Source organism: Oncorhynchus clarkii, chromosome 29 (genome assembly GCF_045791955.1).
Source record: "Oncorhynchus clarkii lewisi isolate Uvic-CL-2024 chromosome 29, UVic_Ocla_1.0, whole genome shotgun sequence".
Classification (NCBI taxonomy): Eukaryota; Metazoa; Chordata; class Actinopteri; order Salmoniformes; family Salmonidae; genus Oncorhynchus; species Oncorhynchus clarkii.
The window spans coordinates 27276783-27289835 of NC_092175.1; the positions used below are offsets into that span (position 1 = coordinate 27276783).

A 13053-nucleotide genomic window follows, 5' to 3' on the forward strand; every position below is an offset into this window, starting at 1 on the left:
TGTGGGGTCCTGTGAGTGTGTTTAGTACAGTATGAGGGCGTGTGAGTGTGTTTAATACAGTATGAGGGTGCTGTGAGTGTGTTTCATACAGTATGAGGGTCCTTTGAGTGTGTTTAATGCAGTATGAGGATGCTGTGAGTTTGTTTAATACAGTATGAGGGTGCTGTGAGTGTGTTTAACGCAGTGTTGGGTTCCTGTGAGTGTGTTTAATACAGTATGAGGGTGCTGTGAGTGTGTTTAATACAGTATGTGGGTCCTGTGAGTGTGTTTAATCAAGTTTGAGGGTGATGTGAGTGTGTTTAATACAGTGTGGGTGTCCTGTATGTGTGTTTAGTACAGTATGAGGGCCCTGTGAGTGTGTCAATACAGTATGAGGGTGCTGTGAGTGTGTTTCATACAGTATGAGTGTCCTGTGAGTGTTTAATGCAGTATGAGGATGCGGTGAGTTTGTTTAATACAGTATGAGGGTGCTGTGAGTGTTTCCTGTGAGTGTGTTTAATGCAGTGTTGGGTTCCTGTGAGTGTGTTTTGTACTGTATGAGGGTGCTGTGAGTGTGTTTAATACAGTATGAGGGTCCTGTGAGTGTGTTTAATCAAGTTTGAGGGTGCTGTGAGTGTGTTTAATCAAGTTTGAGGGTGCTGTGAGTGTGTTTAATACAGTGTGGGGGTCCTGTATGTGTGTTTAGTACAGTATGAGGGCGCTGTGAGTGTGTCAATACAGTATGAGGGTGCTGTGAGTATGTTGAATACAGTATGAGGGTGCTGTGAGTGTGTTCAATACAGTATGAGGGTTCTGTGAGTGTGTTAAATACAGTATTATGGTCCTGTGAGTGTGTTTAGTACAGTATGAGGGCGCTGTGAGTGTGTCCTGTGAGTGTGTTTAATGCAGTGTTGGGTTCCTGTGAGTGTGTTTAATACAGTATGAGGGTCCTGTGAGTGTGTTTAATCAAGTTTGAGGGTGCTGTGAGTGTGTTGAATACAGTATGAGGGTGCTGTGAGTGTGTTCAATACAGTATGAGGGTTCTGTGAGTGTGTTAAATACAGTATTATGGTCCTGTGAGTTTGTTTAATACAGTATGAGGGTGCTGTGAGTGTGTCCTGTGAGTGTGTTTAATGCAGTGTTGGGTTCCTGTGAGTGTGTTTTGTACAGTATGAGGGTGCTGTGAGTGTGTTTAATACAGTATGAGGGTCCTGTGAGTGTGTTTAATCAAGTTTGAGGGTGCTGTGAGTGTGTTTAATACAGTGTGGGGGTCCTGTGAGTGTGTTTAGTACAGTATGAGGGAACTGTGAGTGTGGCAATACAGTATGAGGGTGCTGTGAGTATGTTGAATACAGTGTGAGGGTGCTGTGATTATGTTCAATACAGTATGAGGGTTCTGTGAGTGTGTTCAATACAGTATTATGGTCCCGTGAGTGTGTTTAATACAATGTGGGGGTCCTGTGAGTGTGTATAGTACAGTGTGAGGGAACTGTGAGTGTGTCAATGCAGTATGAGGGTGCTGTGAGTATGTTCAATACAGTATGAGGGTGCTGTGAATGTGTTCAATACAGTATTATGGTCCTGTGAGTGTGTTTAATACAGTGTGGGGGTCCTGTGAGTTTGTTTAGTACAGTATGAGGGCGCTGTGAGTGTGTTCAATACAGTATTATGGTCCTGTGAGTGTGTTTAATACAATGTGGGGGTCCTGTGAGTGTGTATAGTACAGTATGAGGGCGCTGTGAGTGTGTCAATACAGTATGAGGGTGCTGTGAGTATGTTGAATACAGTATGAGGGTGCTGTGAGTGTGTTCAATACAGTATGAGGGTTCTGTGAGTGTGTTAAATACAGTATTATGGTCCTGTGAGTGTGTTTAATACAATGTGGGGGTCCTGTGAGTGTGTATAGTACAGTGTGAGGGCGCTGTGAGTGTGTCAATACAGTATGAGGGTGCTGTGAGTATGTTCAATACAGTATGAGGGTGCTGTGAGTGTGTTCAATACAGTATTATGGTCCTGTGAGTGTGTTTAATACAGTGTGGGGGTCCTGTGAGTTTGTTTAGTACAGTATGAGGGCGCTGTGAGTGTGTTTAATATAGTATGAGGGTGCCGTGAGTGTGTTCAAAACAGTATGAGGGTGCTGTGAGTATGTTCAATACAGTATGACGGTGATGTGAGTGTGTTCAATACAGTATTATGGTCCTGTGATTGTGTTTAATACAGTGTGGGGGTCCTGTGAGTGTGTTTAGTACAGTATGATGGCGTGTGAGTGTGTTTAATACAGTATTATGGTCCTGTGAGTGTGTTTAATACAGTGTGGGGGTCCTGTGAGTTTGTTTAATGTAGTATGAGGATGCTGTGAGTTTGTTTAATACAGTATGAGGGCGCTGTGAGTGTTTCCTGTGAGTGTGTTTTGTACAGTGTTGGGATCCTGTGAGTGTGTTTTGTACAGTATGAGGGTGCTGTGACTGCCTTCAATACAGTATGATGGTCCTGTGAGTGTGTTTAATACAGTTTGAGGGTGCTGTGAGTGTGTTTAATACAGTATGGGCATTCTGTGAATGTGTTTAATACAGTATGAGGCTGCTGTGAGATTGTTTAATACAGTATGAGGGTGCTTTGAGTGTGTTTAATACAGTATGAGGGTGCTGTCAGTGTGTTTAATACAGTATGAGGGTGCTGTCAGTGTGTTTAATACAGTATGAGGGTGCTGTGAGTGTGTTCAATACAGTATGAGGTTGCTGTGAGTGTTTTTAGTACATTTTGAGGGTCCTGTGAGTGTGTTTAATACAGTGTGGGGGTCCTGTGAGTGTGTTCAATACAGTGTGGAGGTCCTGTGAATGTGTTTAATGCAGTGTGGGGGACCTGTGCGTGTGTTTAATACAGTGTGGGGTCCTGGGAATGTGTTTAGTACTGTACGAGGGTTCTTTGAGTTTGTTTAGTACAGTATGAGGGTTCTGTGAGTGTGTTTAATACAGTATGAGGGTGCTGTGAGTGTGTTTGATACAGTATAAGGGTGCAGTGAGAGTGTTTAATACAGTATGAGGGTGCTGTGAGTGTGTTTAATACAGTATCAAATCAAATCAAATGTATTTATATAGCCCTTCGTACTTCAGCTGATATCTCAAAGTGCTGTACAGAAACCCAGCCTAAAACCCCAAACAGCAAGCAATGCAGGTGTAGAAGCACGGTGGCTAGGAAAAACTCCCTAGAAAGGCCAAAACCTAGGAAGAAACCTAGAGAGGAACCAGGCTATGTGGGGTGGCCAGTCCTCTTCTGGCTGTGCCGGGTGGAGATTATAACAGAACATGGCCAAGATGTTCAAATGTTCATAAATGACCAGCATGGTCGAATAATAATAAGGCAAAACAGTTGAAACTGGAGCAGCAGCACAGTCAGGTGGACTGGGGACAGCAAGGAGTCATCATGTCAGGTATTCCTGGGGCATGGTCCTAGGGCTCAGGTCCTCCGAGAGAGAGAAAGAAAGAGAGAATTAGAGAGAGCATATGTGGGATGGCCAGTCCTCTTCTGGCTGTGCCGGGTGGAGATTATAACAGAACATGGCCAAGATGTTCAAATGTTCATAAATGACCAGCATGGTCGAATAATAATAAGGCAGAACAGTTGAAACTGGAGCAGCAGCACGGCCAGGTGGACTGGGGACAGCAAGGAGTCATCATGTCAGGTAGTCCTGGGGCATGGTCCTAGGGCTCAGGTCCTCCGAGAGAGAGAAAGAAAGAGAGAAGGAGAGAATTAGAGAACGCACACTTAGATTCACACAGGACACCGAATAGGACAGGAGAAGTACTCCAGATATAACAAACTGAACCTAGCCCCCCGACACATAAACTACTGCAGCATAAATACTGGAGGCTGAGACAGGATGGGTCAGGAGACACTGTGGCCCCATCCGAGGACAACCCCGGACAGGGCCAAACAGGAATTATATAACCCCACCCACTTTGCCAAAGCACAGCCACCACACCACTAGAGGGATATCTTCAACCACCAACTTACCATCCTGAGACAAGGCTGAGTATAGCCCACAAAGACCTCCGCCACGGCACGCCAACCCAGACAGGATGACCACATCATTGAATCAACCCACTCAGGTGACGCACCCCCTCCAGGGACGGCATGAGAGAGCCCCAGTAAGCCAGTGACTCAGCCCCTGTAATAGGGTTAGAGGCAGAGAATCCCAGTGGAAAGAGGGGAACCGGCCAGGCAGAGACATCAAGGGCGGTTCGTTGCTCCAGAGCCTTTCCGTTCACCTTCCCACTCCTGGGCCAGACTACACTCAATCATATGACCCACTGAAGAGATGAGTCTTCAGTAGAGACTTGAAGGTTGAGACCGAGTTTGCGTCTCTGACATGGGTAGGCAGACCGTTCCATAGAAATGGAGCTCTATAGGAGAAAGCCCTGCCTCCAGCTGTTTGCTTCGAAATTCTAGGGACAATTAGGAGGCCTGCGTCTTGTGACCGTAGCGTACGTGTAGGTATGTACGGCAGGACCAAATCAGAGAGATAGGTAGGAGCAAGCCCATGTAATGCTTTGTAGGTTAGCAGTAAAACCTTGAAATCAGCCCTTGCTTTGACAGGAAGCCAGTGTAGAGAGGCTAGCACTGGAGTAATATGATCAAATGTTTTGGTTCTAGTCAGGATTCTAGCAGCCGTATTTAGCACTAACTGAAGTTTATTTAGTGCTTTATCCGGGTAGCCGGAAAGTAGAGCATTGCAGTAGTCTAACCTAGAAGTGACAAAAGTATGGATTAATTTTTTTGCATCATTTTTGGACAGAAAGTTTCCGATTTTTGCAATGTTACGTAGATGGGAAAAAAGCTGTCCTTGAAACAGTCTTGATATGTTCTTCAAAAGAGAGATCAGGGTCCAGAGTAACGCCGAGGTCCTTCACAGTTTTATTTGAGACGACTGTACAACCATTAAGATTAATTGTCAGATTCAACAGAAGATCTCTTTGTTTCTTGGGACCTATAACAAGCATCTCTGTTTTGTCTGAGTTTAAAAGTAGAAAGTTTGCAGCCATCCACTTCCTTATGTCTGAAACACATGCTTCTAGCAAGGGCAATTTTGGGGCTTCACCATGTTTCATTGATATGTACAGCTGTGTGTCATCCGCATAGCAGTGAAAGTTAACATTATGTTTTCGAATAACATCCCCAAGAGGTAAAATATATAGTGAAAACAATAGTGGCCCTAAAACGGAACCTTGAGGAACACCGAAATTTACAGTTGATTTGTCAGAGGACAAACCATTCACAGAGACAAACTGACATCTTTCAAACTGATTATGAGTATGAGTGTCGTGTGAGTGTGTTTAATGCAGTATGAGGGTGCTGTGAGTTTGTTTAGTACAGTATGAGGGCGCTGTGAGTGTGTTTAATACAGTATGAGGTTGCTGTGAGTGTGTTTAATACAGTATGAGCGTCGTGTGAGTGTGTTTAATGCAGTATGAGGGTGCTGTGAGTTTGTTTAATACAGTATGAGGGTTCTTTGAGTGTGTCCTGTGAGTGTGTTTAAAACAGTTTTGGGTTTCTGAGAGTGTGTTTTGTACAGAATGAGGGTGCTGTGAGTGTGTCCAATACAGTATGAGGGTACTGTGAGTGTGTTTCGTACAGTATGAGAGGGCTGTTAGTGTGTTTAATACAGTGTGAGCGTCCTGTGAGTGTGTTTCGTACAGTATGTGTAACGGCGTTCTTCGTTTGTTGAAGGAGAGGACCGAAATGCAGCGTGGTGGTTACTCATGTTCTTTAATGAAATAAATGACGATACATGAAATAACTAAATGAATACGAAAACAACAAACGGAACGTGAAACCTAATACAGCCTATCTGGTGAACACTACACAAAGACAGGAACAATCACCCACAAACACACAGTGAAACCCAGGCTACCTAAGTATGATTCTCAATCAGAGACAACTAATGACACCTGCCTCTGATTGAGAACCATACTAGGCCGAAAACATAGAACTGCCCCAAAACATAGAAAAACAAACATAGACTGCCCACCCAACTCACGCCCTGACCAATACTAAATAAATACAAAACAACGGAAATAGAGGTCAGAACGTGACAGTACCCCCCCCCCCAAAGGTGCGGACTCCGGCCGCAAAACCTTGACCTATAGGGGAGGGTCTGGGTGGGCGTCTGTCCGCGGTGGCGGCTCTGGCGCGGGACGCGGACCCCACTTCGCCATTGTCTTAGTCCGCCTTATTGTCCGCCTCCGTGGCTTACTCACCATGCCCACCCCTCTCAATGACCCCACTGGACAGAGGGGCTGCTTGGGACAGAGGGGCAGCTCGGGACAGAGGTGAAGCAGCTGCTCGGGACAGAGGGACAGCTGCTCGGGACAGAGGGACAGCTGCTCGGGACAGAGGGACAGCTGCTCGGGACAGAGGGACAGCTGCTCTGGGCGGAGGGGCTCTAGCGGCCCCTGGCTGACTGGCGGCACTGGCGGCCCCTGGCTGACTGGCGGCCCCTGGCTGACTGGCGGCACTGGCGGCCCCTGGTTGACTGGCGGCACTGGCGGCCCCTGGCTGACTGGCGGCACTGGCGGCCCCTGGCTGACGGGCGGCACTGGCGGCTCCTGGCAGACGGGCGGCATTGGCGGCTCCTGGCAGACGGGCGGCACTGGCGGCGCTGGGCAGACGGGCGGCACTGGCGGCGCTGGGCAGACGGGCGGCACTGGCGGCGCTGGGCAGACGGGCGGCACTGGCGGCGCTGGGCAGACGGGCGGCACTGGCGGCGCTGGGCAGACGGGCGGCACTGGCGGCGCTGGGCAGACGGGCGGCACTGGCGGCGCTGGGCAGACGGGCGGCACTGGCGGCGCTGGGCAGACGGGAAGCTCAGATGGCGCTGGGCAGACGGGAAGCTCCGATGGCGCTGGGCAGACGGGAAGCGCCGATGGCGCTGGGCAGACGGGAAGCTCCGGCAGAGGCGCCGGACAGGCGGGAGGCTCCGGCAGAGGCGCCGGACAGGCGGGAGGCTCCGGCAGTGCTGGACAGGCGAGGCGCACTGTAGGCCTGATGCGTGGTGCTGGCACTGGTGGTACTGGGCCGAGGACACGCACAGGAAGCCTTGTGCGGGGAGCTGCTACCGGAGGGCTGGGGTGTGGAGGTGGTACTGGAAAGACCGGACCGTGCAGGCGCACTGGAGCACCGAGCCTGCCCAACCTTACCTGGTTGAATGCTCACGGTCGCCCTGCCAGTGCGGCGTGGTGGAATAGCCCGCACTGGGCGATGCAGGCGAACCGGAGACACCGAGCGCAAGGCTGGTGCCATGTAAGCCGGCCCAAGGAGACGCACTGGGGACCAGCTGCGTAGAGCCGGCTTCATGGCATCAGGCTCGACGCTCAATCTAGCCCGGCTGACACGCGCAGCTGGAATATACCGCACCGGGCTATGCACCCGCACTGGAGACACCGTGCGCACCACTGCATAACACGGTGCCTGTCCGGTCTCTCTAGCCCCCCGGTAAGCACAGGGAGTCTGCCCAGGTCTCCTACCTGGCGTAGCCATACTCCCTGTTAGCCCCCCTGCAAGAAATTTTTGGGGCTGCCTCTCGGGCTTCCTTCCGCGCCGCCGTGCCTACTTCGCCAACTCCATTCTCTGATAACCTTCCGCGCACTGCTCCATCGAATCCCAGGCGGGCTCCGGCACTCTCCCTGGGTCGGCCGCCCACCTGTCGATCTCCTCCCAAGTAGTATACTCCATGCCATTGCTGTCCATAACGTCCTCCTTTCGCTGCTGCCTGTTAACACGCTGCTCGGTCCGAGTTGGGTGGGTGATTCTGTAACGGCGTTCTTCGTTTGTTGAAAGAGAGGACCGAAATGCAGCGTGGTGGTTACTCATGTTCTTTAATGAAATAAATGACGATACATGAAATAACTAAATGAATACGAAAACAACAAACGGAACGTGAAACCTAATACAGCCTATCTGGTGAACACTACACAAAGACAGGAACAATCACCCACAAACACACAGTGAAACCCAGGCTACCTAAGTATGATTCTCAATCAGAGACAACTAATGACACCTGCCTCTGATTGAGAACCATACTAGGCCGAAAACATAGAACTGCCCCAAAACATAGAAAAACAAACATAGACTGCCCACCCAACTCACGCCCTGACCAATACTAAATAAATACAAAACAACGGAAATAGAGGTCAGAACGTGACAGTATGAGAGTGCTGTTAGTGTGTTTAATACAGTGTGAGGGTCCTGTGAGTGTGTTTAGTACAGTCTGAGGGTCCTGTGAGTGTGTTTAATACATTGTGGCGTTCCTGTGAGTGTTAGGGGAGTTAGTGACCAAACTGAGCATTTTTTTAGGGCAGTGTGTGTGTGTGTGTGTGTGTGTGTGTGTCTGTGTGTGCGTGCGTGCGTGTGTTTGTGTGCGAGAGAGAGAGAGATGTTCAGGTGTTGTGCTGGTGTTTCTGTGTCTTTTCTCTATGAGCAGTTATCAAAGTGTTACTGATCGGCTTTTTCAAAAACCATTATCTCTTAATTGTTACTATTTGCTGTGAGCTGTTTTTAATGAAGAATGAGAGGGAGAGAGACCGGGGTGATAGAAAGCAGAGAAAAAGAGGGAAGAGGCTGTAAACAAGAGATAAGAATGGGAGATACAGTATGAGAATGGTGGGAGAGGCCGATGGTTACACAACCATGAATATTCATGCCTTGATGTTTAATTAAACGCTACTGCATGTCTGCTAAGATTCTGTTTCAACTCAACCTGGGCACTCACGTACCATGCAATCCATTCCATGCATACACACTCACACATACTCACACAGGGTTGGGGTGTAATTCATCACATGTAAGATTACAGAAAACTACATGATTACTTTTTGGATTCCTTTTAAATTCAGAAAGGATGTTTGCGAAAAAATACATTATGATGCTTTGTTTTTTCAATGACATTCAATTCAGCGTTGAAAAAAGGTGCAGGTTTAAGTTTGTTCCACCTGAGCGAGTCTGACCACAAGTCAGAGACCACTATGATGACACAGCACATGCGTTTGATGGATCCTTTTTGTCTTCTTCTAGGGGAAAGTAATCCAAAAGCAACTGCAAGTAATCCGATTATGTTACTGAGTTTGGGTAATCCAAAAGTTACGCTACTGACTACAATTTTGGACAGGTAAATAACTAGTAACTAATGGATTACATTTAGAAAGTAACCTACGCAACCATCCACGCGTACAAGTGCAAAAACACACACACAGACACACACACAGACTTAAAACATTCTTACTTTAGTAACTAAGAGACTAACGTTAGCTTGTGTGTAACCTGTTGTCTTTCAGATGGTTGGCTACAATAACACTGCCTGATCATTTACTTCTACTGGCTATGCTGACATACTGTACATGACAGTGTTTCAAACTAGTGGAGCAACACTGATCTATTTTCAGTACTGAGATTAGTACAAAGGGCATCTGACAGAGTCCAAGGACATAACACAAACTGATGTAAAGGGAATACTGAATGTATTAGCTATTGATATCAAGGGTAGTTAGTTGTCTGTTGGATCTCTTCTCATCATAGTTATCAACAGCCTGTCCAGTAGAGTTCATGGAATAGAATGAATGCATAATTTAACCATTTGATGTATCTATGGACTTTGTTTTTGCCCAATTGAGAGGGAATGCATTTTAAACAATGGGAGATGTTTTACAACACTGACACACACATATACACACAGAGAGAGAGAGAGAGAGAGAGAGAGAGAGAGAGAGAGAGAGAGAGAGAGAGAATTTACGCTGTTGGTACAGAGTTAATGGGATTAGAAATTCTGGGTAAAAACACAAAACCTCTAAGAATGTTTGAAGCCCTTGATTCAAATCCCCTGGAGCTTTCTGGTGGGAATTGTAACTCCCCTGTCTGTCTGTCTGTCTGTCTGTCTGTCTGTCTGTCTGTCTGTCTGTCTGTCTGTCTGTCTGTCTGTCTCAAAATGAAGATAGGGTGCTGTTGCATGCTTCTGAGTCCTGGATCCTGAGTAGACTGGTTATGGTTAATTTCTTTGTTTCTGTGTATGCCTGGTTCATATTAACTTCTTTAGTGAGGAACCTGATTTTGATTGCCTGTTTAAAACCTCTTTGGGATAGGGGGCAGTATTTTCACGTCCGGATGAAAAGTGTGCCCAAAGTAACCTGCCTGCTACTCAGGCCCAGAAGCTAGGATATGCATATAATTGGCAGATTGGGATAGAAAACACTCTAAAGTTTCTAAAACTGTTAAAATAATGTCTATGAGCATAACATAACTTATTTGGCAGGCGAAACCCAGAGGACAAACCATCCAGGCACCTGGTTGCAGTTCCTATGGCTTCCACTAGATGTCAACAGTCTTTAGAAATTGGTTCATGTTTTTCCTTTGAGAAATGAAGAAGTACGGCTGTACTTTCCAAGCCAAGTGGACTCTTTTGTTTGGTGCGCGTGACCTGGAGCTTGCTCCACTTTGATTTTATCCGTTATTGAACACAGTATATTCCGTCTTACATTTTATCGATTATTTACGTTTTATGATACCTAAAGTTGGATTAGGAAAGTTGTTTGAAATGTTTGGACCAAGTTTACAGGTAACTTATTAGATAATTTGTAGTCATGTTGGGCGAGTTGGAACCGGTGTGTTTCTGAATCAAACTAGCCAAATAAATCACAAAATGACCATTTGTGATGTTTCTGGGACATATTGGAGTGCCAACAGAAGAAGATCTTCAAAGGTAAGGCATGAATTATATCGTTATTTCTGACTTTCATGTCGCACCTGCTTGGTTGAAATATGATTTTCATGTGTTTGTATGATGGGGCGCTGTCCTCAAATAATCGCATGGTTTTCTTTCGCTGTAAAGCCTTTTTGAAATCTGACATGGTGGCTGTATTAACAAGAAGTTAAGCTTTATTTTGGTGTATTGCACTTGTGATTTAATGAATGTAAAATATTTCGAATAATTTAATTTGAATTTCGCGCTCCGGTAGCGGAACGTCTAGCCGTAACAGGTTTAAGGACTAAATAGACTGGGTTATAGTGGTTGTGAGAGGACTGTCTATTAATGGAGTGTTAAGAATCAGACACAGCTGCCTAGGTTTGATAGGCTCTGAATTTCATAATTTTTCTCCTAAACATAATTCAAGCCCAGGTAATATATAAGTATTAGTCTATAATAGGCCGCAATGTGCTCTGCAGCCAGAAATTCACCATCATTGGGAGGAATTGGAATCTCAGTCCTCGAAAAAGTTTGTTTTCTTATAATTAATTAGGATGTGAAGTTTTGATTTGACTTGAAGAACATCCCCCTCTGCTCTCTCAGATATATCCTCTCCCTCTCCTTCTTTCCCATATCCCTCCTTCCACTTTCTCTCTCCTCTCTCTCTCTCTCTCTCTCTCTCTCTCTCTCTCTCTCTCTCTCTCTCTCTCTCTCTCTCTCTCTCTCTTTCTCTCTCTCTCTGGGGTCATGTCAACCCTCTCACTTAATTGTATTTTAATAAAAAATATATTTTACCTATATTTAACTAGGCAAGTCATTTCAGAACAAATACTTATTTACAATGACGGCTTAATGGGACTTAATGAGAACAAACGTCAGACAAGCAGGTGGCCAAAAACAAGCAGCTATTTATACAGACCATTAGAGATAGAGAAGGACACTCCAGCTGGAGGACTGGGCTGCCCTCTGAGACACACACACACAGCATGTGCACACATGCATACGCGAGTGTGTGTTTACGTGCGTACATGCATATACAACTCTGTGTGTGGGTGGGTGCATGGGATTGTGTAGATGTTTTTACATAAAATCAGTCGTCATTATAAGTTCCTTCATTACCTTTTTCTCATGAAATGAAAAATCCACATCTCCCCTCCTCATCCCTCCTAGCTGGCTCTGACATGCTGTTCTCAGGCAAAATACACATAACATGCAACACCAAGGCAGGACACTGCCATATGTCGAAGCAATCATGCAGTGTGTGTGTGTGTGTGTGTGTGTGTGTGTGTGTGTGTGTGTGTGTGTGTGTGTGTGTGTGTGTGCGTGTGTGTGTGTGTGTGTGTGTGCTAGTGGATTAGAAATACAGAGAGCTCTAAGGTAACAGGAGGAGAGGCCCACTTAGCTTTAGATATTCCACTCTGTCATAGGGTAGACATGGAGGGAAGGTCATATGGAGAGAAGATGCAGCACCATAGTGAAATGTGGACAGTATGGAACACTCTCAGCCTTACATACTCTACATCCATACCATTCATTGTATGGGGGTGTGAGCACAGCAACAGTTATTGACACTGCATAACAACAGGGTATGGAGAGAGAGGGAGAGGGTGGGAGGGAAGGATGGAGGAAGGGAGAGGGAAGGAAGGAAGAATGGAGAGTGAAAAAGAGGGAAAGAGAGAGAGCGGTGACCGAGGAGTGGAGAGAAGAGTGGGAGGGGCATAGAGAAGCAGGAGCAGCTTGTGTGCGTTTGGGGAAGGAGAATTTGAGCTATATTTCATTCACACAGAAACGACGGTAAAGGAACAGGGGCACCACCATAGAGAGACCCAACGTTGACCAGACTAAGAGACGAGACAAGAGGGGGGCAGGGGCTTATTCAGAGAGATAGGGAGGGAGAAGGACAGAAAAGGGAAGATAAATAGAGAGAAGAGGACTGCTTAGTCGTTTGTTTGAACAAGCAGATTTTCACGGCAACAACATGGGCGCAGTGGTGGGCACTTTGACCATGCAGACCAAGCAGAGGAGACGACCGTCCAGAGGTACGTCAACAACATCAACCAGACAGACAGAGAGACAGACACAACAGAGACAGACAGACAGACAGACACAACAGAGACAGACAGACAGACAGACAGACAGACAGACAGACAGACAGACAGACAGACAGACAGACAGACAGACAGGAGAGATAGACAGACAGACCAGAGAGACAGACAGACAGGAGAGATAGACAGACAAGCAGACAGACCAGAGAGACGAGGACAGAGAGACAGAGAACGACAAACTAGAAAGACAAGCCACATAGAGGGACAACCAAACAGAATAGAGCACCTGAACTACAC

The 13053-nt window shown here is 46.6% G+C and overlaps 1 protein-coding gene across 2 annotated transcripts in view; it reads left to right on the forward strand.

The window, feature by feature from the left end:
- LOC139388541 (A-type potassium channel modulatory protein KCNIP1-like) overlaps nucleotides 1-13053 on the forward strand; it is a 54068-nt gene that overhangs the window by 23363 nt on the left and 17652 nt on the right. The window contains exon 1 of one of the 2 annotated variants that reach the window (XM_071135256.1): nucleotides 12410-12750. The exons of the other annotated variant lie outside the window; for it this stretch is intronic. Coding sequence (XP_070991357.1) covers nucleotides 12690-12750 — 61 coding nt within the window. The 5' untranslated portion in view covers nucleotides 12410-12689. Of the gene's footprint in view, nucleotides 1-12409; nucleotides 12751-13053 lie in introns of those variants that run through there. 2 annotated transcript variants of the gene reach the window in all.